This window comes from Melopsittacus undulatus, chromosome 5 (genome assembly GCF_012275295.1).
Source record: "Melopsittacus undulatus isolate bMelUnd1 chromosome 5, bMelUnd1.mat.Z, whole genome shotgun sequence".
In the NCBI taxonomy this organism is placed as follows: domain Eukaryota; kingdom Metazoa; phylum Chordata; class Aves; order Psittaciformes; family Psittaculidae; genus Melopsittacus; species Melopsittacus undulatus.
The window spans coordinates 6,108,466-6,135,665 of record NC_047531.1 but is presented as its reverse complement, the minus strand read 5'-3'; the positions used below and the strand labels follow the sequence as shown (position 1 = coordinate 6,135,665).

Sequence of the window (27,200 nt, the reverse complement as noted above, 5' to 3'; positions counted from 1 at the left end):
CCCAGCTCGGGGGTCCTTGAGCTGTTCCCATTGCCCGTGTATCCGGGATCCCAATCCCCAACAACCTGGAGCCAAAGGGATGTGGGATCACACGGGAAGCAGCCACCTCTGCCATAGTCCCCATAGGCAGCTCCCATGACTGCAGCATCTCAGGCAGCGCTCCCTGCAATGGCTTGTCCTGCTGCATGGAGACAAACCCAGCCTGGGAGGCCATGGGTGGAGGATGGATGAGCTGATCCTTCATTTCCAAGCCCAACACCCTAACCCTGGTACCGGGGCCATGGTGATGGGGCATGGAAGGACAGCATCCAGCTGCTTGCAGATGGATGGAGAAGGAGCTGGTTACCACTAGCCCCACATTGGGAGTGCACAACCACCTCTACCTCCATCTCCAGGCAGAAGGCTCTGAGCAGAGTCAATGCTATGGGGTCCAGGGTCTCCCCTGCAAGCCCCAGTGACCAAACACTAGGCATGTGTCAGGGCATAGACATGGTTTACATAGCAAAGGTCTTTCATTGTACACTGTTGGGGGTTACCCTCTGATGGGGTCAGGGCGGCTGTGGGGCCCATGCGGCAGCAGCAATGCAAGAGGTGCCAAAGGGCAAAACACCCCCAATGTCTTCAAGTATCACCCGATAGGTACCAAGCACAGGTAGGGAACCCATGGCCATTGCCCTGCTGCCTGCGGAAGCACCAGCAGGACTTGGGTGAGAAGGAGGATGACATGGAAGAGGAAGTCATCAAATACCTCCCTGATGGTCACTGAGGAGGGTCCCTGCCAATGGGGACATGCAGCACATGGGATGGAAGGGGAGCACTGTTCCTATGGCGTGTGTTAAGGGATGGGATGGAGCTCAACCACGGACAAGGACACAGTGAGCTGATGGCAAAGCTCAGCTCCAGCCCCACACACCGGCATCCTTCGGTGTCCACCTGGGGGTGAGGAAGACCTCAGCACAGCCCCAAAGCACCAGTTCCCACCATTGAGGGACATGGGGGCTCAGCTCTTCGTGGCACCCACAAACCCCAATGCCAAAGGAGAGATGACAGGACACGAAGCCAAAGGCTGTTTCCAATCACCTGGACAGGGCACAAGGTGACACCAACACTGCTGTCTGAAGGAGCAGTTACCTTGCTCAGCAGGCTCCACCTTCCATTCTGGGCTATGGGAGTGCAGTTGGAATGACAAACAAGGAAGTTTCCTTTGGGAGAAAGATGATTCGGGAATGAAAGAGGTGGGAAATGATGGAGAAGCAGCAGAAGGCTCAATGGGGCTGGAAGCAGAGCTCCCGACTTGCAACATGATGCCCACTCCGCATCATTCCCTAAGAACACCTTACATCCAGGACTGACATCCTGCTCGAGGGGGGCTCATGTGCCCACACTACAGCACCAACACAAGAAGAGGATAAAAGGAAGCTCAAAGAGGTGCCAAAGGGCAAAACACCCTGGGGATCTCCTCAAGCATCACCCCATAGATCCCAAACACAGGCAGGAAACCTGTGGCCATTGCCATAGGGAAGCACAACCTGAAAGAGGGGGGGGGTAATTAGAACACTGTTTTTATACAATATTGAAAAAATACAAATTTTTATTGTGATTTTTTGTCCTTTTTAATCTTTGAAACTGCAATAACCACCCAGCACTGAACTCTACTCCTATGTAGCACCTACAAGTAAAGGTTATAGCACAAGCAAACTGCTAGGGCAGCAGGTAAGCAAGTTAAACAGTGCCAGCAAACCCTGGCCCCTCCCTCCCCAAAGTAATGAGAACAACAGCGTGCTAGATAAGAGTTAAGAACACCATAACATGTTAAATAGTTAATATTACCCTTCCCACAAGCCACAAATGCTAGATAGAAAACTTCAGCACAGTCACTAGCCACAGCCCTAACATTACTGCTTTAAAATCAGGGGGGGGGGGGAAATAAAAACCTTTGCTTCATGCCCATCATGAACAGAAAGGATTTGGTTGTAGGGTTTTATTAAGGAAAAACATGCTAAAGCAAAGTGGTACTTTAGGAGTTGTTTCTTTTCTTCCCTCCCAACTCCCCCCCCCCAACCCCAAAGAAAAAGGAACTGATTGTGCTTTATGAAGCAGGAATAGGATTGTGACCTTCCAACCCTGACTTGGTGGCATTCCTAAAGGAAAATCCCAAACAGACCCCAATCCTTCTGGGAGAACAAAGGAACAAATGTGACATTCCAGACTCTGCTCCAGAGCTGCTCGGGGTGGGTGGGTTCACTTCTCCATGTTGGTTGCACCACGAATCAAAACACCTTGTCCAAAACAACACCCCCCAAAAGAACACAGCAGGTAACATCCAGCTTCAGTTCCAATCTCCAGTGCACAATGATCCATAATCAAGTTACACTGGCACGCCAGGTAGACATCTACTGGATTAGATCTCATAACATGAAACCAAACACAAATCTCAGCTTTGCTGCAGGACACCAGGAGAAACTCAAAACATTCCAAGTCGGAAGCATCCTGGAATAAAGCAGAAAACAACAAACCAAACCCCAAAACAAACCAGAGCAGATTCACTTTGCTTCCTCAGCGGGTGCTTTTAGGCTCTTTTATTCATCTCAATTACCTTTCTAGATCATATTCTTTTGTTAACTCTTAAAGGAACTTTAATCCTGTTGTACACACACAAGCAGATGGCTACCAAGCTGGTGCAGAAGGGGGAGGCAAAAAGGAAAACAGAAACCAGTGCCGATGGATTCGTGGACTACAGCCAATGGGGCCAGTCGTCGTGGATCTGAAGCTCTCAGCCAGGCTAATCCATCTGGTCAGAGGACCCTCTCTTAGGAGATGGAGAGTGCTTGCGAGGTGTTTAACCATACTTCAAGCAAGAGAAAGAAAATAAACCAAACCCCAAAAAAAACCCCAAAAAATAAACCCAAAAAGCAATCTCGAAGCCATTAAAGGGCAGCAGTTCCAAAACTATGACAAAGGAAGAGTTTGGACTTCAGATGTGCTCCAGCTAAATCAAAGCACTGTTCAGAGAGCATCACTTGTGGTTTGTGTTGTTCGTTCTTTCTTCCTCCCACAAAGGGAACAGCTGGTAATCCACACCAGGGAAGTGAGTCACATCCAGACGAAAGGCTTTCAAAAGTCCCCAGAAAGCAAATAGACCAGTGGTTGTCAGTCCCTACAGTTCAGAAGGGCAGGCAGGAGTCCACATAGGGAAAAACAGCCTTCAAATCCAAGTCAACTTAGTTTAAGCTTCAACGCTCTCAATAGCTCCATGCATTTGTACTCTCTCTGACTGGGTTTTTAATGCGACTCCATGTGAAGTAGGATCAGCAAGGTTGACCTGAAGGAGCACCTTTTTATTCCACTGTCTGATCTACACACTAAAGTGTATCATCCCCCAGACTTTAGGCTTTGAGAAATGCTGCTCCATGTTAGCATCCAAGGTGGTGTCTTTGGAAACCTCTGATAAAAGAAAGCAAAACATCTCTTTTGACTAACTCCCTACCTACCAGGGCAGCTGTTTTAGCTGACAGTTTAGTAGCACACAAGTTGACTTGGCCAAATGGAATCTGAATGCATGCATTCGGGCTGCATATTGCTACCAAAATGGAATGTGGGAATATGCTATGCACCTCGGGTTCGAGAAATGACCAAGAAAATCAAGATCTAAAGGGTGATATATATATCTCAATGCTATTATTCATAAAAACCTTGTTTAGTAATAAAAAAAATTGCTTTGTTTAAATATGAATATTATAGTCTGCTTCTTATGGTTAGGAAATTAAGAGTCTCTCCAAAAATCAGGTTGCCTCTTTTACTACAACTCCATATCCTGAGCCTCATCTTCCGAGAAGTCAGACATGGAGCTCTCAGATGAGCTGTCCCCGGTGCCTTCTTCCTGTTCTTTTAGTGCTTCTTCTGTTGCATATTTCTGAATGTATTCTGTGTGTGACAGAAGAGAAAAAACACACATAAGCAGCACATATTCAACAGTCAGAGGATGAGTGAACTAACAGCTGGGCTGGGGCACATCATGTCTGATCGGTCATAGACTCCCATATTTCTTAGACCAAAGGCAGCACAACAACATGTGAAAAGAGCTGATGGAGACCTTGAAGACATGCAAGACCCTTGAGAACAAGTATGATCCCAAAGCCCCTAAACCAGCATCATGTATAACTGTAGCTAGACACAACCTCAGTTCTCCCTGGGATGGTGTTATCTCACTTAACAGGACAGCATTTGATTTACTGCCAAAATAGGAGCTACAATGGGGACCTACACAACAAGCCTAAAAGCCAGCAAGGTGTCACTATAGAGCCTGGCTTTCAGACATGAGTATCTGAGGGTTTAAACTGGTAAGGCAGAGCAACCACCATTGAAACCAAGTTGAGAGCCAGACTAAGCTTCCAGGCTAAAGTCTACATAAGCAGAGTGTAAAGAAGGATGGATGCAGAAAGCAGAGATGATGTCTACTGCAGGAATAGCTGCATACATTTATTTAGCCCCAAAATAAACATGGCTCTGCCCCAGGCTCTGTCTTCAAAGCACAACTCTTGCAACCTGCTTCACATCAGAAAGCAGCAATAGGATGAGCTGAGAAGAGCCCACAGGGAACCGAGGCCACCTCACTGCAGGTCACCCATGGAAACCAGCAGGGTCTAAACCACACTGGCTCTGGGCACTCACATCAACACCTTGAACTCCAGCCAGGAGCAAGCAGGAAGCTGTACAGCAAGCAGGAAAACTGGTTTACTGGGATTCCTGAAGCAGGTAAAGTAACTGCTGCCAAGTGTGGCTTGTGTGGTCACCTCTGTGCAGAGGAACAGAACAAAGAGGCACCACAAAGTGGGTCAGGTCAGTCTGGCAATCCCTTTCCTCCCTTTGTGGCTGCAGGAAGCTCCCAGTGTTCTCTCTGAGATCCAAGGAGGGGCTGGTGATCCCACCTTGAGCAGAGAAAGCCTGTTTCTTACACCCATGCAGGCCTGCAATGAAAACCTGGCACAAGACTGGGCTCACTGGGGAAAAAGGGAATACCACCAGCCCTTGAAAATGAGCCCCTGCATGGAAATGTCAATGTCACATCCCACCACCAGCCCAGCAGCCATCTCAGCTCTATGCTCTTTCATTCCTCCCAGGGAATGAGGTCCACAAGGAGCAAGTACCTCTTCTCCAGGAGCACAGAACACTGCTTTACATTCCGCACTGTATCAGCATGTGGATGCACTGGCCAAGCTGCAGGAGGGCCTATCTAATGCCAGATAACCAACAGAGGCTTTAAAGACTGCACACTACACAGCCAAAGCTGTCCCTCCTTCCCTCTGCACTTCCATGCTTCAGCCTACTGGATACTCTCCAATAGGTCTGCATCACTGTGGAGTTTTCCCACATTTCTGGAGCTGATGTAAGGACACGGAGCCCAAATGTGTTAATCCAGCTTCAGGAGCATAGCATGGCCAAAGCAACCCAAAGGCAGCACTTCATGGAGGAGCTCCCAGGATGCAGCACCTGGTGGCCTTGGCAGAGCTATTCCATCCTGGAAAAGCTGGAAGGTGCTTCTGAGCTTCAGCTTCTCCATCTGCTGGCACACTTGGCCTTGGTCAGAGCAGTTAATCTACACATTGACCTGCTCACTCTGACCACAGAAGCAGCTGCTCAAATCTGGTTTCCAATAACTTGTTAAGAACTGATACAGCATTGAAGGCAGCTATGTAAACACTGGGAAGCATGGAATGCTCAAGGTCTTGGATTGTTCTCGAGCTGCAATGTAGTATCAAACAGAAAAGCACCTCTGTGCTCCATCCTCAGGTTCTGGCCACTGAGAACCCCTTTGGAAGGTGCTGCCCACATCACCACTGAGCCTGATCCCATCTCCTGCCTGTGCTGGAGAACAGAAGTTGTAGAGTGTGGGGCAGGAAACATCTGCCAAGAGTTGGACACTGCAAAGTGAGAGGAACTGGAGTGACAGACCCAATGGTTTGAAGATGAGAGGGACCAACTGAAGGAGGCATCCCAAAAAGCAGCATGTCTTCAGAGAATTTACATGGGAAGCTGGGCTGGCAGTAGGTGACAAGCAGAGCTAAGGAGACGGGATGCTGAGATGACATATCCTTGTAGAGGCTACTCCCTTCCCATAGTTTTCCAATTTTCCCTCTGGAAAAGGGCTGGTTACCCAGAGAAGTTCTTACTCCTTGCACAGTAAAGCAAAGGGAACCCAAGTGCCTTTGCTGTAAGACTCTAAATGTCCCTGGATGACAAAGACAACCCCTTAGTGGGAACCTTCCCTGTATGTTTACCCCAAAGGCACCAAATCAAATGCTGTAGCTGCCTTGTGAGCCCCCCAAACACATCAGACACAGCCATGACCTTGGCACAAGAGGCTTCTTCACTGACTGCTTCACGTGCTCTCTGGGATACTGGAGATTTGCCCATGGAAGCTGCTATCTCTATTGGAAAAGGCCTGCTTGAACCTAAGCTAAACCACGTGAAGCACTTTAAAAGTGCCATCTTCTACCCAGGAAAGCAACAAGCTCATGGGCTGGCTCTTTTGGAAGGTTTAGAGAGGGAAATGTCAAACTTCCAAGGAGCTTCTGTGCTGAACGTTGTGCTGAACCTGGATCTTCTGCTTATTCAGGGAAGGTTATTGTGTGTAGGGTTGGAACTGGATGACCTTAATGTCCTTTCCGACCCAAACCATTCTAGGATTCTAAGAAAACCAAAACATCTAAATACTGATAAACTGCCCTCTACAGAAGCATGCTCAGTAAGGGATAGCCTTGATAAAACCATTCCTCCCAGGGAAACATCACTTGGATTCAGCTGTTTTAGAACCCTGGAGCAACAAGCACAAGCTGTGGTTATGCCCCATGGCTGGTACATGCCAGTGAGCCATACTAGTGTTTCAAAGGACTCCATTGGAACTCCAGAGCTGGAACATGGGATGGGAGGACTGCTCCCAGAGGTGTCCTCTGCTCCCTGCAAACACCCAGCCTGCCCCTCAGCACCCTTTAGCTGCCACCACCACCCTCCCAAGGGAAGTTTCCATGTTGGATCTACCAAAGAGGAAGGAAAGCAGCAGACACAGGAGTTAAGCACCAGTTCCCAACAGCTCAACACGAATATTGAGCTGGTTTTATGCAGCTGAAGCCCACCTTCTGGTGCTCTACCAGTGAGGAAGCAAGTCACCTCACCAAGGACTGTCAGGGAGACTTTAAAGGAGCACTTAGCTCTGTGTCCATGACGTTTACATCTACCTGAATGCTCTAATGCTAAAAATCACTGTTTGTATTGGTAATATTAATGGACATTTACAAGTTGCATGGCAAATCCTCACTTGTTTGGGTCTCACATCAACAACAATCACAGCAACTACAAATCCTGTGCCACATCTCTAAGCTTCTACCCATTAAACAACCATGTCTAACAACTGCTCTATGTGCTCATCACTAAAAAATGAGGAAAAGCAGCAATAAATTATGTATTTGCACTACTGAGTTTCCCTGAGCAGAGAAGCTGCTACAACCCAGTGCATCAATTTTAGCATGTCCAAGGCTATTTTTATACATGCTACAAGATGAGGGATGATGGTGTTGAGCTCTATCTTCTCCTTGGCACGCAAGCTTGGGAAGAGACAGCAGAGGCAGGACTCTGGGGTATATGGAACACAAGACATGTTGCAAGCACTTAAAGCTCCTTCCAGATTACCTTCAGAGCCTATACCTGGCTGTCAGGAGGGAAATGATGGAGCAGACTATCCCATCTAGCCTCCCTGAGGGATGTCCTCAGATCTGCCCCAAGCTCCTGCTCTTGCTAGCATCAGTTGATTTACTTATCAAGGTGTGTATCTTCTTTTATCCCTGTTTCATTACAGCAGACAGGACACCCAAAGTGCCCCTTGTATTTGCCCCAGGGATTTTATCTGACAAACCCTTCTGCCTGGAAGTGTCTTCATAGAGAACAGGCAGCAGTGGACTTCAGGACGCTGAGCAGGCCAGATCTGCAGGGTGGTTTTCATGCTCCTGTCATGCAGCTGTCAGAAGAGTCAAGCAAAGTGGGCTGAATAACTCAGCCTTTAAATCACAGCTTTGCTTGGCCTCATTTGGAGTTCCACCCACAAACAAATTGCTGCTGCTGAAGAGTCATTCTGCATCAGAACAGAGTGACTCGAGGTTTAACCACTCCAGAGTGATGTGGCAGAGCTGATGGAAGACCTCCATCACCAAATCCCATTTCTTCCTGGGACACCTGAGCTCTCCAAACACAATGCTGGTAGGAAAGCTGCTATCCCACCTCACACTGGGAAGACTATGGGATTGTGTGGCTCATGGAGGCTGTACTTGTTGAACTACAAACCCTTCTGGCAGGGCTCCTGTGGGCAAACAAGCCTTATGGTTACTGAGTAACAGAAACAAGAATCAGGCAGTGAAGGCCCCTTAAAAACTTAGGGGAAGCCTAAATGTGGGACAAAGGCTGTAAATTTCCCACCATTACATGAAATGCTGATTGTGCTCCCTGGATCAGGGGGCAGCTAAAGTCCATGGCTTTGCCACAGGCTGTCACATAAAGGAATCATAGACTGGTTTGGATTGGAAAGGACCTGAAAGCTCCTCCAGTTCCAACCCCTGCCACAGGCAGGGACCCGTTCCACTGGAGCAGCTGCTCCAAGCCCCTGTGTCCAACCTGGCCTTGAACACTGCCAGGGATGGGGCAGCCACAGCTTCTCTGGGCACCCTGTGCCAGCGCCTCAGCACCCTCACAGGGAACAGCTTCTGCCTAAGAGCTCAGCTCAGTCTCCCCTCTCTTGGGCAGGTTCAAGCCATTCCCCTTGGCCTGTCCCTGCAGGCCCTTGTCCCAAGCCCCTCTCCAGCTTTCCTGCAGCCCCTTTAGGCACTGGAGCTGCTCTCAGGTCTCCCCTTCAGGAGCCTTCTCTTGTCCAGGCTGCCCCAGCCCAGCTCTCTCAGGCTGTGAGAACTGGTGCCCTGCTCCTCTCTGCAGGCAGCTGATTCTAGGGAAGGCACAAATTTAAAACACAATTCTCATTTTTTATCTTATTTCTTACATTTGCAAGACTAATTCATTTCTCATTTACCAGCTCGCTAGGACTGTCCTATCACCAGGCTTATCCAGAGTCCTTGAGAGTCCTTACTGGGAGCATTGCCTGACCCCAAGGAGGTACTGACTCCATTTCCCAGCCTTGTCTAACATGCCCTTCCAACCCTTCTAGGAGCAGACATGGAGCACCCTCACTGGCTCTGCCAGCACTCACCTACCCTCACCAGTCACTGTTAATGTTTAGCTTGGGCTCCCTCAGCTGAGTTAAATGCCTGTGACCACATCCTGCTCACTGATCACAGGATAAATCATTCCCTTCCTCTTTGAAGACACATTTGACACACCAAAGCTCATAAACCCATTGGATCCCCTGGGTTAAACCCCTCCAATTCTTTCCCTCTGTTTTCTTAAGACACATCTTCAAGACATTCTGCCTTTCATAGAATGTCTGGGTTGGAAAGGACCTTAAAGCTCATCCAGTTCCAACCCTCTGCCAAGGGCAGTGACACCTTCCACTGGAGCAGCTGCTCCAAGCTCTGTTCTTTATATCTAAACCAAATCTCCTTGTTTCAAGTTGAACCTGTTACCCCTTGTCCTATCACTCCAGTCCCTGATGAAGAGTCCCTCTCCAGCATCCCTGTAGGTCCCCTTCAGACACTGGAAGCTTCTCAGAGGTCTCCATGAACCCTTCTCTGATTGTTATACTCTACCAGACTTCACTGGTCTGCGGCTTTCTTAAATGGCAGCCCCTGAACTGGGCACAGCATTGGTAAGCCCTGGCTGGACTGGAAGTACCAAGGAATGATTACTTGCCTTTTACCTAAAACTCCTGCTCTGTCACAGTACAGAGGTGCTCTCTGCAACAGCACCACCAGCTCCTTTATTGCTGCTCTCAGATCACTTTCCATGCCACTTTCTATCCTTTAATCGTGCAGGTGGATGATCCCATTTAAGATCAGCCCTTTTCCCTGTCCCTTCCTCAGTCACATACTTCTTATTCCTAATTGTTTCTTCCACCTCTCAAAATCATGTTGAATTCTAACCCAGTTTGCTCACAGCCTTCCCTACTTAGGGTCTGCTATGATTTAAACACCTGCCCCACACGCTGCAGTGATTCATCTATCCCTTACTTCAGACTACCCCATATAAAATGGATGAGACCTTAGTAACGGGAAGGAATGGGCACTGACACACAAACAGGCAGCAAAGAGAGCTCTCACTCCCCCAGGGTGGAATCACAGCAACACCATTCACACCGCAATGTGCCATTTATGCCCTTACCTTTAATTTTCTGTTTGTACTCTTCTGGTCGGTGGAGGTACATGGCTGCAGCATCACCATTTAGAGGATCTATAGGGTTGGGATAGGCCAGCAGCTGGGGCAGGAACGATTCAAATATATTGGTGAGATCTGCAAACAAAAGACACAGACACAGCCTCCGAGTAAGCCTCATCCATCAGCCTGCACTGACACAGCAGCACAAAGCTGCAAACACACTGAAAAGCTGGGCACAAGTCAGAACGAAAGGAAATGGCTTTGGAAAGCACAGACATGGTTGGTAGGAGAGCTGCTGCTGCTGGAGGAATGCTGCAGCTCCTCAGCTAACTGCACCAAACTCAGCATCCCAACAATGGAGACACAGAATCCTAGACTGGTCTGGGTTGGAAAGGACCTTAAGATCATCCAGTTCCAACCCCTGCCACAGGCAGGGACACCTTCCACTGGAGCAGCTGCTCCAAGCCCCTGTGTCCAACCTGGCCTTGAGCACTGCCAGGGATGGGGCAGCCACAGCTTCTCTGGGCACCCTGTGCCAGCGCCTCAGCACCCTCACAGGGAACAGCTTCTGCCTTATCTCCAACCTGAACTTCCCCCGTTTCAGTTTGATCCCATCACCCCTTGTCTTGTTGCTACAGTCCCAGATGAAGAGTCCCTGTCCAGCATCCTTGCAGACCCCCCTTCAGACACTGGAAGCTGCTCTGAGGTCAATACAGACATTTTGGGGGTTAAGCAAAGAAGCAGAAGGGCACAACTGTGTCCTGTTTTTCCATTGAAGCTCAGTCCTAGCCTTAAAGGGTAAAAGTTAAAACAAGCAGTTCTGTGCTTCATCCCTCATGTCTATTAAGTTTTTACGTGTCTTCTGCACCACTGAGGTACTGATGACTAAATTGATGTATCCTGAGCACAAAGCATCTTCCAGAGTGCTTTAGATACTTGTGTTAATAGAAGCCAACCAACAAGTCCCTCTCCCAACTCAAAACAATTCTCAGAATGTGAAGGGCTCAAATTAACACCTTGGTGCCAGTTGGCACCAGTCACTGAATAATCCACAGCAGGAAAAGTACTTCTGGTGCTGAGTAATTGTGGAGACATGAAACCCCACATCCCTAAGGCAAGAAGGGCCACACTTGAGTCGTGGGGGTGTTCAGAAAGAAGCCCTGCATCATCATTCCTCCTCGAGGGCTTCAGGAGGATCCCAGGCACCCACACAGAGCTGAGATTAAAGCCCCAGAGCAGGCCTGTGGGCCAGGTTTCCCTTTAGCCTCTGGATAACTGCTGATGGGGACAGAGCAGCTTCTGTTGTATGGGGTTTTCTAATGGATTTCATTGATATTCTACACATCTTCTATCAGGATTCCCCCTTTCCTCCCTAATTAAAGAGTCTTTGATGGTAGCAGAGAAACCCTGCTTTGGATGAGCACCACAAGTCCCATCCAGCATGGATCTAAAGGGACTATCAGAAGGGAATCCAGGATCCACCATGTGAGCAGCTGAGCCATCTCAACCTGCCTCTGACAGGAACAAGGCTGTGTGACTATTCCCAAGCCCAGACAATGCTGAGCTCCTGGAGCTGCTAAATTCAAGCAGCTCTGATGGTGGGCAGGGATCTCAGAGCCATTAACATTCTAAAGGAGTCAGCACAAATGGGTGGGCAGTTGGTGGGGAGAGATCTCCAAGTGCATTTAGTCCAGCTCTGGGCTGCAGTCATAGGAAAACAGGCTCTAACTCCATCACCAGTGAAGATACAGCCTCAGAAGCGCTGCACAGTAGGTCCAGATAGATGTCTGCTATTGCCCCATGTTACCACCTCCAGAGATCTACCAAAGGATGTGCTTATTTGATCTTACTCATGAGGATCAAAGGAGACTTGATGTTTTGTGAATCCCTCCCTCCTCCATCAACACATGCAGGGTGTACAGACACTGTGCTATGACTACTTCAGTCACCCACTCAGCATCAACCCTGCTGAGCAGGAGGAAAGGCCATGGCTTTATGTACTCAGGAGTGTGCATCACCCAATTCCAAGAAGTAATGACATTGCTATGGAGAGAGATCAGCTGGTCTCCACTCTACAGGTACACCACTAAGAAATTAGGCCATTTTACCCTGAAATCTCTGCTATATATGAACTGTTGCCCATCCAATATTGGCTGAGGACAGTGATGAAGCACTTTAGAGCACACATTCTACAATGAAGCACAACAGCAACTGTAAGAAGGATCCTAATGTAAAAAGGAGCCTCAAAAACATGGGGGGTATACTCTGTAAGAACATTTTCTCCTGTGGCAATGGCTTGCCCTTAGTAAACCAGTTGAGCCTCCTAGGATTAGGTTCAGACACTGTCAGCAAGAAGCTGACTTTAGTTTGTGAAAGCACCTGCTTTGGGACAAGCCTCTGCACAGAGCAGGCTTAAATCAAGTACCTCTTTGTGGCCATTAGGCAGTTAAGATCTCGTATAGGCTGAGCAAGCAAAGCCCTGGAAGGCCATCACAGTTCACAGGACACATTGCAGGGATTTTATGAGACTTCATAATTCTCTTTTTAAATCCCCCAAAGTAGCATTGGTTTAGCAGGAACGAGTTGAACACACGTAGGAAGCCCAGCCACAGCACTAAGGACTTCATTAGGGAAGTACAGGGGATCTAACCATGAGGTCCTCATGAATTCATTAGTGGTTATTCTGGGTCTCTTCCATCTTAACTGCTCCTTGAATTAACTGACCTGCATTGTCTGCAAGCACAGGAGTGTTCTGTTGTGAAGGGATGACACTCCAAAACAGAGCTGTGCTGAGAGGCACTGGGGAATATTATTTCCCCCTTTAAAATGAGGGTGATAAAACACTGGCACAGGTTGCCTGGAGAAATCAACCCCATTCATGGACACATTCAAGGCCAGGCAGGATGTGGTTCTGAGCAACCTGATCTAGTTGAAGATGTCCCTGCTCACTGCAGGGACTGGACTGGATGAGCTTTGAGGGTTCCTAAAACCCAAACTATTCTATGATTTTCATTTCACATTCAGAAATGAGTCATTTCCTTATGTCACATATGGATGCAAACCCCTGGAAGTGAAGAGGTGATATAGGTACCCTGGTGCCAATGTCTTCCAAGAGCAGGGGCAGAGAGAATGCAGTCACCCCAGTGTCCTCCCTGCAGCTTCATGGCATCCTGCAGCAAGGCAATGGATGTTTGCAATGAGATGACTGTCAAGTAATGCACTTGCTAATGCCATGTTTCACCAGCTGCTTTGGAAAGTGCTTTCTACCTTCAAGCTGCCTAACACCTATCATAGGAAGAAACGCAGGAGGGTTTTGCAGGCTTGCTGATATGAATACATCCCAAGCACAGCAAGTATCAAGCTGTTTTCTTCTACCTTTATGAGCAGTGATGACAAAAATACAGTAGAACTCATTAGGAAACCTCTCACAGGAAGCCTTCCTATGGAACTGTTTGGCAATAGCCAGAAACCCCACTGCAGCCTTCTGTGAGAGCATGCTGCAGCACAGGGAGGTTATCCATGCATGGCTTCCAAAGCAGAACCCAACTGAGCACAAAACCAGCATCATACTGGTTGTACTGGGGTGATTCTGTTTTGTCCAGCCATCCCCATGATGTGCAGGTGACATTTAAGGCTGTGGAACAGCAGCACAAGCTGCACTGAGCTGGATTCATGCAGGTTCACCCCCAACAGAGGGCTTGGTTTGCTAACAACTGCCTCAGGCCCTTCCAGGACACAAGAGCATCCTCTTCCTCCATTAGCAACACCACCAGGGTCAAGGCTACGCTGGTCTCTCATAAGAAACCCATGTGAAGTGTATGCCATGCATCTACCACATGAGGACTTCAGGCATTCAGATGAGGAGTAAAGTTCAAGAAGTTGCTATAGCAATTTCCCACCCAGGACTCACCAAGTCTGGTATTCCCTTACAAACTGTGCTGGCGAGGAAGGAAAAGCAGCTTGTCTCTCTAGCAACTGCTTCAAAGCTTCAACATACATAGGTAAAATCAGCTTTTCATGGAAGAAGGGGAAGGATTTTATGTGCTCATTCCCTGAATACTCTTCCACAAAGCGTAATTGGAACATCTGAAGAAGTTCACATTTAAATGAAGCCAACCTAGTTTGCCCTAACTGCTGTTTTAATGGGCCTTTAGCTACCAACTGATCTTTTTATGCCTCTAAAAAGGAGAGTTATAACCAGAAACGACTTAATGGAAAACCCAAAACATCCTGCAGTAAGCAGTGCAGTCATGAGATGCAATCCCACATCTCAGCCTGCAAGGAAACGATGCTGCCATCACAAACAGGAATGGTTTTTGGTGCCAGCTTCTGCACAAGTAGAATCATAGCCTTGTGCACAAAGAATGCCAGCTGCATGTGCAAAACATGGATGGGAGAGCTGGAACTAGGTTTACTTTACATGCAGTAGTTCTTTCAATGCTGAATCATGGTGGGGTGCTGTTGTGCAGACAAGGCCAAGCAATGGACTGAGCAATCCTTTGTGAGGCTTATGGGATATTTTTGCCTTTCTGGCATAAAAACAGTTTACCAAAGTACCGTCACATGAAAACCTTCTTTTTCAGGTGATCTTGGCTCAGTGAGGAGCCTAAAACTTGAGTAAAAACCCCCACCAAACCCAAACAACCAAAGCTGGCCTAAGTTCATGTGTCTCCAGCAAGCTGTGTTATGTTAACACGCCAAACACAGACGTTCATGTCAGGTGCTTTCAGGGCAATGCCAAACTCACCGTACAGAGCTGTCCAAGTCTGATTGATTACATCTAGACATACAGTTCCTGACCTGAAACATATGGAAAGGAAGGAATTAAACACAGTGAAACTCAGGAATATTCTGGGGTTTTAATATCATCTATCCCCCTCCCTTCTCCTGTGCCAGTGTTTCAGATAAGCTGTGATTTACTCCTATCTTGTGGTAAGAGGAGGGGCAGCCTTTAAATACATGATGCCAATGAGGAGGGGGACTACAACCTTGAGCTTTCTGTAAGGGAAGCACATTGCAATACAAAGACCATGTCTGCAAGAGAATCTGCAGCATGCAGCTTGCCGCTGTTACCCATGGCCTGACCCACTCCTGACAGTTAACCTGTGACAACATCCACATCTATCAAATCCCCCAGGCTGGACTCTTAGGTTGATGAAAGCATCATTCAACTCAACAGCATTATTATTGTGAAGCCAAAATGCAGTCACAATTAGGTAACTCCTCAGGAAACCCACACACTGGGGATTTACTTACGCTTCGTCAATGTTGGGATGGAAAATTTTATTCATGAATCCTGCAAAGAAGAAAACAAAAGATATTTTTTCCTTTATTTTTTGTACAAGAGAAGTCTGGAATTCACTGAACAAGGACCCATCTGACTGGTTTCAAAGAGAACCCAGCCGCAGCCATATATAGCAAGGTAACCTTTAAAATACACAGGCAACGTTCTGACCCCAGGGACCTTATCCATCCCCTTGAAATTCAGCAGAACCCTCTGCTTCCAGTGCAGCAGCACCACAAAGGCTTTGTGGTTCAGCATTACCTTGAAAAGAGCTGCCCATCAGCACAATGGAGCAGTCACGTCCAAGGAAGTGTTCTTAAAAGCTGTAAGGATCTTATGAACACTACACACAAAACTGAAGTTTAATATTTGCTTTAAGATGAAAGGGTTGATAATATCTCCCAACAAAGACTTGAAGTTGTACCATTGATCATAGAATCATGGAATCAGCTGGGCTGGAAAAGCCCTTTAAGCTCATCCAGTCCAACCATTCCCAGCACTGCCAAGGCCATCACTAACCCATGGCACTGAGGCCTCGTCTCCACGCTGCCCTGGGCAGCCTGTTCCAATGACTGAGCACCCTGTGGGGCAGGAATTGTTCCTCAGCTCCATCTAAAGCTGCCCTGGTGCAGCTTGAGGCCATTTCCTCTTGTCCCATCCCTTGTTCACTGGGAGCAGAGACCCACCCAGGAGCAGAGAATGAATACTTCAAGTTTTGCATCATTACAGCAATATATTCATCAGTTGGTACCTTTGGTCTCCTACAAACTAGCTCAGATGCAAGGTCTAGAACAAGAGAGCTCTCCATGGCTTTGTCCACATTTCAGACTTGCAGATTTGACAGTGCTTTCTCTGTTCTGGCTTGCAAATTAAGCTGTTAAATAAATCCTGTGGTTTCAAGATGAACAACATCAGGGCAGAGGATGCCTCACACTTGAAGGACTGTATCTGATAACAGCAGCTAGTGGTAACCTGTGTCTTCCAGCTGCCTACCTAAACCTCGAGGTCAAGTATGGAACCCCAAAACCACTCCTCTCTTCTCCCACAAGCAGAGCTTATAAAACAAAGATACTGAAGGAGTTCTAACACACCACACTCGGCACCACAGACTGTGTAGAAGTAAAGTACAACCACCCCAAATGCAAAGTTCAGTGTTTCAGATGATGCAGATTCTATGAATCCAGCTTCCACAGTAGGAGGTACTTTCCTTTCAGTAGGAGGTACTTCAATAGCTGGGTGCAGGACACATCCCCAGTGCAGAACTGACACGCAGTAGGGATGGAAAACTGGCTTTTCCAGTTATTTCACTGTCAAACGGATCCAGTATTCCTACACTTCTGTTGGCTTGGCCAAATCATTTGGGCTCTGCCCAGAAGGGCTGCGGCAGCCCTGGATCAGCACCAGGTTCAGCTGCTTCCAGATCCAGAACTTAAAACCTTCTTTCCTCTGTTGTACCTCCATTCTGCAGCCTGTAAAGCCCTACAGACACTGTCCATGTGGGAATTGTACCTTCCTGCAATAAGGAATAATCTACTTAAGCCAACGGCAACAATTTCTTCTCACAAAGGTTCATGTTTATATAAATGGGTGAGAAATTTAGGTCTGGGATATAGACTCAATCCATGTCCAAAGCTCCTTCCAGGACTCAAAGCCACACAGAAATCTCTCCAGAGGAAACACATCCCTGTGTATCATCCAGGAAACCCCCTTCCTTTATCCAGCCATTCCAGACGAGACACAGCACTAGCGCTGATGCACCATCTCTGCCCAAACAAGCAGCAATCGTGATCTGAGGAACAGCATGGCTCCCATCTGGGGTAAGAGCTGACATATGGATTTAACTCCCTTTCTTTCCACGTATTATGACACAAATATCATTCCATGTTTACTTGTTCTGCTTGGGTTTTGCATAAATACAACACAGGGCTGAAAAGCTGCCTGAAGCCAGAGCAATCTCTAAAGGAGCCACCAAAACCTGCATAAACAAACCCGTGCTAACAAGTGTCTTTTTACTTTGCCATCCTTTAGCTTGAAACACTGAAGCAGGCTTAAAAAAGGAAGTTCCATCAAATATTTACATTATGGCAGCTCTCATAAGTTTAAATCAGGTCATGGATCCATTATGCTGGCACTGGAGAGCTGCAGAGAGCACTGATCCTGATTCTAAATCCTGGCTATCTCTTAGGGGAGAAAACAGGAAAGAAAAGCTTCTGCTAAAGCAGAACAGAAGAGAGGATGGGGGAAGACACCAAGTAACAAGGATAGGATGGTAATGTGTAGACCTGCTGAATTAAACACACTGTTCTGGTACCTGGAACACAGAGTGTCTTGTCTTTAATCCAGCCAGACACAGGCATCTCTCTGCCTTCTCTCATTTTGGGTTTGTGATCATCTCATCTGTTTCTCAGTATCCTCTACCACAGTCACCTGCAGCTGTGCTGCAAACCCACCTGTAAGGTCTGGGTCAACTCCTCCTTCATCCACTTTGGCATTTATGCTGCGCTCCATACCCATGGAGAAGAGATAATGCTGTCTGCTCAAGCAGCTCCTGTGCTAGAGATTTGTAATTCACTCTCTGTGACCTTTGCATCCACCCAAGCAAAAACAATCCCTTCTTTCATTTGGAAAGCTTAAGACCAATGACAGTGTGAAACAGTTGTTCTTCAAGAAAGAACACAAACATCCTCTCCCTGTACTCCCTACTTCATAGGTTGTTACACCTTGCAACTCTTCAAGGTCCTCCCAGTCTCATTCTCCTACAGATATAAACTGCCCAGGCCAAAAGCAGCTATGTTCCTGTTCATACCTTTCTTTTTCCTGACCTAGAAACAGGCCCAAACCATTATCTCCTCCTGTGTTTGAAGTGTAAAGCAGTAAGGCGCCAACATCGCTCCAGTAATCCCAGCTTGCTCTGTTATTCAGTTTTACACCCACAAAAGACAAAGCAGCAAAAACATCCATGTCAAAATGAAACTCCAGTTTAAAGAGGAAGCCAGGAGTAAGGAAAACCAGCACTCCCAAGCCAGCATAAACACTGGAGCAGGTTTACTGCCAGTTGTGAACACAGCACACCCCAGTTAATACACTGTGCTCAACTCCAGGTGAGTGGTCCATGAGGGGTGCCAAGGGACAGGCTCTTGATTTTGGGCTCTCACCATGGCCTGAAGCATGGAGTCACAGTCACAGCCTCAGCAGTCGTGATTGTGTCTGCTGGACTGGTTGTAAACCCTTAATTTAACATTTAAACCCAATATTCACACTGAACTGCAGGAAAGTCAAAGTTCAGGAGGAATCTGCACAGCAGAGTGGCTGCAGTCCATCCCTTCCATAGAGGCACTGAGCTCCAGGGTTGGTTTTGAAGGTAGAAAGCAAGACTGCCTAAAATCTATACAGACAAAACACCCTGGGGTGATAACAGGGTAAAAAAACCCTATACATCCACAAAGGGGTTACACAACAGAGAGGGAAGTACCTGTTCTGATACTGGAAGATGCAGAGGCCAATATGCAGATGCTGACCTTCAAACAGGCTGGTATTTCAGCAACAGCCCTGCAGAAATGAGTCCTTGGGTGGACAAAAACCTTTGAATAGTAGTTCTAAATGAAAAATCAGCTCACTGAAAGGCTGTCAATCTGCCTGGTGCTGCAAACACAGGGACATGTATAAAGCTCCAGCAGCTGCATGTGTTCCACTGTGAGATGAAGTTCTCTTATTGTGCTTACACATAAACCATGGATGGGGCTGAATATCAAGGGCCTTGACCTGTAGCTGAGGATCAGGTCCTGTGGCTGAGGATCAGGTCCTGTGGCTGGGTGACAGCTGAACACACCCAGTGAGCAAAACCAGAGCAGAAATAGGGAGGAATTGCAGACTTTGGTGTTAGTGTCTCTCTAAGAACCACTTGCAGGGCCTGTGCCTGCAGCCCTGCCCTGGGCAGCCTGTTCCAATGCCTGAGCACCCTGTGGGGCAGGAATTGTTCCTCAGCTCCATCTAAACCTGCCCTGGTGCAGCTTGAGGCCGTTTCCTCTTGTCCCATCCCTTGTTCCTTGGGAGCAGAGCCCAGCCCCTCCTGGCTCCATCCTCCTGGCAGGCACTTGGAGGGAGCCATCAGGTCCCCCCTGAGCCTTCTCTTCTCCATCTGAACCCCCCAGGTCCCTCAGCTGTTCCCCATCTCTCTTGTGCTCCAGGCCCTGCACCAGCTCCATTGCCCTTCTCTGGCCCCACTCCAGCACCTCAAGGTCTCTTGTAGTGAGGGGCCAACTCTTGGACAACTCCAAAATAAGGCTCCCAAGAAACGGCTTGAAAGCACTTGAGAACCAACCTGCTGTCATGAGCTGCTTTGCCAGAAGTCTCTCCCTGAGAGCAAGAGCTCAAATACCTGAATTTCTATCCATTTCTATCCATTCACCCATCCCAAACTCAGCACTGTTGCCCACATGTTGGCTCTCTTTGCTCACACAATAAAGCCAGCTGGGCACTTCTCTACCTGAACAACTGTGACACCACATTCGTACCTGTGTGACACCATGGTGCCAACAGTTGATGGGACAAGTGTAAGTAACAGCTCCTGACTTTTCAGTGGGGCAAGACTGACCAGCCTCTAAGTTTTCTTTTTCATGGGAGGTTAAGGCCAAGTGAGGAAATGGGTCAGACTGCCTGGCTGGTGAGGTGGGAAGGTGGTTGCACTGAGTTCTAAATGCTACACCAAATCAATGTGGCTTAGGTGATCACCTGAAGCTTGGAGCAGAACTATATGCAGAGAGAGCAGCACACAAAGAGCTTATGTACAGCACAGAGAGGTCAAGAGCAGGGTTTTTCCTCTGCTGCTTTTAAACCACCAGACAACCCACCTAATGGAAAAAGATCTCCCATGTACTTGTGCAGTGTTGCCAAATGGCCAGATATGATTGGTCTAAACTTGATGTTTTTAACTCCCCCCTCCCCAAACACCCCAAAGCCTACAAGGGAACATACATTTAATGAATACTTTTAAAAACACACTGCATTCATTTTAGGGACAAAGTTCTTGTGATCATGAGCCTGCCACGCACCATGGGTTGAGAAACTGTGGTAGGGGATCGGGAGAGGGCACAAGAGCAAGACCTCTGCCCCCAGTACTCAGCTTAATACCCGCTCCCCTCTGCAGTGGAGCGACTGGTTTAGCACGTGGCTGTTCACCATCTGAAGGGCACAAGATCACAGATCACAGGATAGTTTGTGTTGGAAGGGACCATAAAGCTCACCCACTTCCAAGCCCCTGCCACAGGCAGGGACCCCTTCCACTGGAGCAGCTGCTCCAAGCCCCTGTGTCCAACCTGGCCTTGAACACTGCCAGGGATGGGGCAGCCACAGCTGCTCTGGGCACCCTGTGCCAGCGCCTCAGCACCCTCACAGGGAACAGCTTCTAAGAGCTCAGCTCAGTCTCCCCTCTCTTGGGCAGGTTCAAGTCATTCCCCTTGGCCTGTCCCTGCAGGCCCTCATTCAAAGTCCTTCTCCAACCTCCTTTACGCCATACCCACATGTAGGATCTGCCTACCTTGGGGGCATGCACCCTGTCCAGTGCTCAGGTCACTAAGATCTCACTGACAAAGGCAAAGATTCCTTTCTTACTGAAATTTGGAAGTTAGGAACCCATTCAGAGCATTAACTCTGGGTTCAGAGTTAGGACTCTGAAGTCAAATACAACACTGTGTGCTCAGCACAGAGGCATTCAGTGCATGGCAGTGGCGTGAGGTGCTGTGTAACATCAGCTTGCGAACAGAACAGTTTCTATTACCACACTCAAACTCTTACAGCTTTTCAAAACAATACCATAAATAATTCTGTGGCAGTTTCATGAGGCAAAGATCAGGACAGAAAACCATGGCTGCAGCTGATGGAAAATAGTGGCAGAGCTGTAAACTCCAGACCTCCTGCTCAGAGTCAATCACTGAGTGGTCCTTGGAAGCTGAAAAGCTGCATCCACACACTCACACTGGTGCTAAGAGCAGCAATCTCTGGAAGAACATTGAGATCTAAGCACAAAGCAATTGCCCACTATCAGTTCATCTCATTGCTTAGGTGCACCATCATCCAGGCTTCAGAGCCTGGCCCAGAACACAGGGAATTTGTAACAAGTCAGGCTGAAAACACCTACCCCATTTTATCAGTATCTTCCCAATCTCTGACTGTAGCAGGGAGTCTGCAGAGGGTGCAGAGTTCTGCATCAGACAGGAGTGGAGACAGGGATACAAATTACCTTTAGGTGTCTCATCTTTCCCCTCAGACAAAGCCAAAGCACCTTTAAAAGCAGCAGCGTTTTCCCATCACTTATAGGTCAGACTAAGGGGCAACACACAGAGGGAAGAGCAAGCTCAGAATGGTCACGGGCAATAAGTGACTCATGAAATTCTACGCAGCAAAATGTAAGGCAATCCAGAGAGGAGCTGGAATAAAAATAGCAGCTGCAGTTCAAAAGCACAGGCCAGGAGAGATCCGTTAAATCCTGGCTGGAGCTAAACACCTCTTCATTCCTGTATTGGCTGCCACAGTGTCTTGTGATAGATGCATACATCCCCACATACTTCCATGTGTTTTGTGCATATACTGACCATTTTGTTTGGCAAAACACTTTGAGAAAGGTGAAATCTGAATGTGAGCTATCTGCAGATAACTGGGCCAGAGATGGAAGGAAAATGCAAGCTGTGTATAAATATACAGAAGTGATTTGAGAAATGGAGGCTCTGAGCATATTGTACACGAGCTCTGACATTTGATTATTAAGAAGCCAGTGTTGGCCTAATATTCCTGCAGATTTGAGCAATAAAATAAATGCCACCATGCTGCCAGGTAAGAGCCCAGGCTCTCAGGTTCGTATGTTACTACTGCTCTTATCATCTGAGCAGAGCAGGACATTCTCACTGTGCTTCTTTCCATGTTTATGGCATCAAAGAGCATTTATCTCTGGCTCTTGGCAGGAGCATGGACTGATGAAAAACATACATGAGTTACACAAAGTCTTTTGTGACCCGAGAGCTCCGAACAGGACTTGAAGTACTTCACAATTCCCCTCTGGAAAAGCAGGAACAGACTAAGCAGAAAGTTCCCCTTAAGATATTCAGTCCCAGAGGGAAGGGAAAAGCAGTGGAGCTGTGCCAAGAGGGTTACTGAAATCATCAACAGCTCAAAACACATTGTCTGGGTGATAGCAGAAATGGAACCAAACATTCAGCAAAGGAGTGCTTTGGGTCCTCACAAGCACACAGGGATCTTTACATTGATACAAGGCTCAGGAACAGCAGCATTCCCTGGTTTCAGGAATTGGGTTTGTTCTACCAAAGTCCTCAAGTTCAGGTTTGTTTTCAACCTGAAGATGTGGCTATTTAGGGATGATGAGTGGAGTTAGTTCATCTCAACGGGAGCACTCGAGCCCAGAGCCAGGATGACAGCCCCACATCTGGCTCTGGTTAGATCCATGTTCTTCCAGGATGCACATTTCCCTTTTTCCTCTATGTTTCCTCTATGATTTTGTTAGGCAAAAAATCACCCTGCACTAATGTGGGATCTGTCAGATTACACAGCAACAAGCGAGCAAGGAACAGGCAGTACCAGAAACACCAGAGGGATACTGCAGGACGTGCTGACACACCAGAAGCTCTCCCAGGAATGGCTCTTTGCACAGAGATTCCAGGATCGGTTTAGGTCTTCAAGCAGAGACATGTACCCACACTGCCAGGAGAATGCTGTTGCTGGAGCAGCATCATTTAACAGACTACAGCAGTAACTACCAACCTGAGCAGGGCAGGAAGTGAATGCCACACGTAGTTGAGAAGGGATCTATGGATGGGGAAAGGGAGCTAAGATATGGCAGAAGAGCCACCACACTGCTGCAGAGCCTCAATAGTGAAGAAGACCATCACTCATTTAGGGTTTAATAGGGCCTCACCTCTCCAGATGGCAAATCTGAAGCCCACTTTAAAACCCTTTTCTATTCAGGTTTGTCAGTCACACTTAGAAGAGAACATCAAGTTTTCATGTACCTTATACTTATGGTGGGACGAAGGCAATTTGAACAGACTAAAAAGCAACTATTAGCAGTTATTTGTCAGAAGAAGCTCTCTAGAACTCATGTATACGCTTCAAGCCATCATGTTCTTCGTTGCAAAAAGCCCGTATCATGCTCAATACTGCATTAGGATGGAAAGAAAATGGTAGCCTACAGAAAAAGGAACAAGGAAAGCTGCAAGGACATCACTTCTGCTTTAAGCTTCAGCATACAAGTATAATTTATTAAAGGAAAAGAATCTGCTGCATTCTATACTTTATACAAGCTAGTGAGTGACTTCTACAATGTGAACTCTGCATGTTATCACCATAGTGGGAGCTACGTGGTGGTGAGGAGACAAGGCTTGCAAACAAGCTCCATGTGTGCTTTAGATGACCTTCTGCTCCTTTACAGGCTCTACCACCTCTGAAATCCTTCACTTCTACCTCCTTCACATGAGACTGTCACAGCAAGTTTCTTCCCTACCAGTTCCTCCCCCTGCATTATCCAGAGCTCAATCCCAACTCCTGCTAGCTTAGGACACCCTTGCTCATTGGAACAGGCAGATCTAGCAGAGGATCACATGCCATTTACAAGCTTGTGAATGCTCCCAGTGCAGCTGAGATGAAACCTTGCTCTGGAGCTATTTGTAATGCCAAATCCAGCAGTATCAGGCACTGCACACTGAGCCTGCCCCCAGAGCAGTGGTGTGGAGATCAGGCTGTCCCAGAGGAAGGGGCTGAGACACCACTCAGCCCTGGCTCTCCAGATAAGCTGGGCTGGGGCAGCAGAGATGGGAACCAGACAAAGCAAAACAAACCTCTTCCTGCAGCTGGCTGGGAGCTCCCACAGGTCCCAGCTCTCTCCTTGGCACTTCCACTCCTTCCTCCTCACAGCAGAGCTGAGCCCTGCTTTGCTAAGCCAGCTCTTGTCTAGCATCAACTGTTTATTCAACCTGAAACCTCAGCTGCACACTGCTTCACTTGGGAGAGAACCTGCACTTCCAGCAGTCCTCGCCCAGCACAGAGCAAGGCAAAGCCCCAGCGCAAGAGCCAGCATTTGGGCAGCTTAGCAAGAAAAGAGGTGGTTTCCAGCCACTGAAATAGAGGCTCACTGGGAGAAGGAAGCATGCAAAAAGGTCTGATGAGTCCAGAATAAAACAGTTGCCACACAGGGGGTATAACAGAAAACTGCTGTGCTGAAAGGAAGACAAAAGCAACATTAAAAGGGACAGAGCAATGCAGTGAAAAGAAGGAATGGTTTTAACCTGACAGAGGGGAGACTGAGCTGAGCTCTTAGGCAGAAGCTGTTCCCTGTGAGGGTGCTGAGGCGCTGGCACAGGGTGCCCAGAGAAGCTGTGGCTGCCCCATCCCTGGCAGTGTTCAAGGCCAGGTTGGACACAGGGGCTTGGAGCAGCTGCTCCAGTGGAAGGGGTCCCTGCCTGTGGCAGGGGTTGGAACTGGAGGAGCTTTAAGGTCCATCCCGACCCAAACCAGGCTGGGACTCTGTGATGATTTAAGCAGAAAACAACTCCCTGCACACCCACCCCACCCAGAGCTCCCAAGGAGAAAGGCCATCCTCGTGGTGTCCGTTCTGAAAGTGCAGCTGGGTTCACTCTGATCCCAGTTTACTCCCAAACAGCCTCCAAGCCAAATCACCCAAAGGTCAAAGCTACCACCTTCCATGCAGCTAACCAGAGCCTAAATCAACAGCATGATGAAGTTACAAGAGCCTGGCCAATGTTCAGCTGCAGTGCCTTCACAGGCTACTGGAAAGAAGGTTTGGTTTTCCTTTAAGGCAGCAACCCTCATTTCTGATATGCACAGGCAGAACATGAGGAGAGAGAAAAATACACCTTGAGTAGACCAGCACCAAAGCAATGAACAGCAAGAAACTGGGTTTAAATGGTGAGTTTGTCTGTAGCCAGCCCACATTTCAGACTGCAAATATGACAGTACCCTGATGTGCAGCAGGGAAATGACTGGCCCCAAATAACACGCTGTGGATCTCATAAGCAGTCTCTAACCCAAGAGGTCTATAGCAAATTTCAGAGCTGATTCAAGAGGAAGGACGAGAGGGTTCACATAGCTACAGCACTGCTGTGTTGTTCCTCAGCTGTGTGCTGAACTGTGGTTCAGTTAAAGTCTCAGCAGTAAACAAAGGTAAAGGAGGGTGTAAATCCAGGGTTGCTCTTTCCCAAAAGGCACAGTTCACATTTGGAACCAGCCAGATTATTTTTCACACCAGAGAGCTTAAATAGAAGGCACTCTTTGTGGAAGAGTCTATTTTAAGGAAGCAGCTAATACTTATCAACTCCAAATCAGGATGTTGATATTGGAAGGGACCCATCTTATCCAACCCATATAGTCAAGTTTCCACATAATTTCTCCTCAGGCAGTCTTCTCCATTCTTTCCAGTCCTCTGTGGCTTGAACCACAAGCACACCCTTCTGATGGAGAAGTGCCATGTCACTGAGTTACCAGCACTTATTTCATAAGCCAGAATAGAGATGTTGGAACTTCATGCATCTGCTCCAGTTTTTCAAGCACTGTTGGCTATTTTATTTAGAGCTTAAGTGACTGCAATAAAGCCGTCTACCAGAAAACATGTGAGCACTGTTATCCAAGGACAAAAGCAGCACGGATACAGGCTAAAGAACATTTTGTTATCAAACTCAGAGATGAAACAAGGCTGACCAGTCCAGCCAGTTGCCATATTTCTGGTGAGAGGTCCCTGCTTCATGTTCTTCCACATATGCATCACCCAGTCCAAGAGGACAGAAGGTTCACTTTCATCCACTTCTGGACATCCCAAAAGATAGGTTCACCCCAAGACCATGAACATACCCCAAGGTCTTTGCTCTCCATACTAGGAGAGTAATTTTACATAAACAGGCTCCACCACTCACTGTGGTATCCTGCACCTTTCCCATGAATGGAGCTATAATTAAAACCACACATGGCGAGAAACTCAGTTCATCCACACATAAATGTGTGACCAAATCCCATTTCCAGCTCCTAACCATTCAGCCAAAAGACCAAACTTCCCCTCTGCTTAGCATGTGGTATCTGGATATCTATGATAGAGCATTCTGCAGACCTAAAAGTAAAGATCTTCTGATGGCACTGAGGGCTGGTACAACTTCACCTGCAACAGTGCTGCAAGCAGTGATCTCTCCTGCACAAACAGCAACATGATTTTGATTAGAAGTGGTTATTAGTTACCTATAGACGGCGATTTAAAAGGGTATTTATCAGGAAGGTCGACTCTAACTTTCCACACTCCACCTTCATATGGTGCTGCAAAGAAAGAAATGCAGGTGTTAGACACGTCATAGAGAAGAAACAGAACTGCAACATGAAGCAAAACACAGCTTTGGATGAATACTTGGCTCCATCAGGGAGTGAGATTCATATCAAACCTCCTACAGTAAAAGTCCTTTTCCTGTGCTGCCTGACAGGAAATCCATGATTTTAACTGATACTGCAGCAGATCTCAGCACAAAGACACAAGAGCTTCTTCAAAACACAGACTTTGGAATAATCTACTTACTTTTAGAGATGTTACTATATTAGGGCACACTGG

General features: G+C 47.6%; 1 protein-coding gene across 1 annotated transcript in view; it reads right to left on the bottom strand.

Annotated features, from left to right (window-relative positions):
• Positions 1 to 2,542: 2,542 nt before the first annotated feature.
• UBE2H (ubiquitin conjugating enzyme E2 H) overlaps positions 2,543 to 27,200 on the bottom strand; it is a 52,193-nt gene continuing 27,535 nt past the window's right edge. Inside the window, exons 3-7 of the mRNA XM_005141442.3 lie at positions 26,840 to 26,914; positions 15,565 to 15,604; positions 15,056 to 15,108; positions 10,315 to 10,443; positions 2,543 to 3,924 (exon numbers count right to left, since the gene is read on the bottom strand). Of these exons, the coding sequence (XP_005141499.1) occupies positions 3,800 to 3,924; positions 10,315 to 10,443; positions 15,056 to 15,108; positions 15,565 to 15,604; positions 26,840 to 26,914 (422 nt within the window). The 3' untranslated portion in view covers positions 2,543 to 3,799. The remainder of the gene's footprint in view (positions 3,925 to 10,314; positions 10,444 to 15,055; positions 15,109 to 15,564; positions 15,605 to 26,839; positions 26,915 to 27,200) is intronic.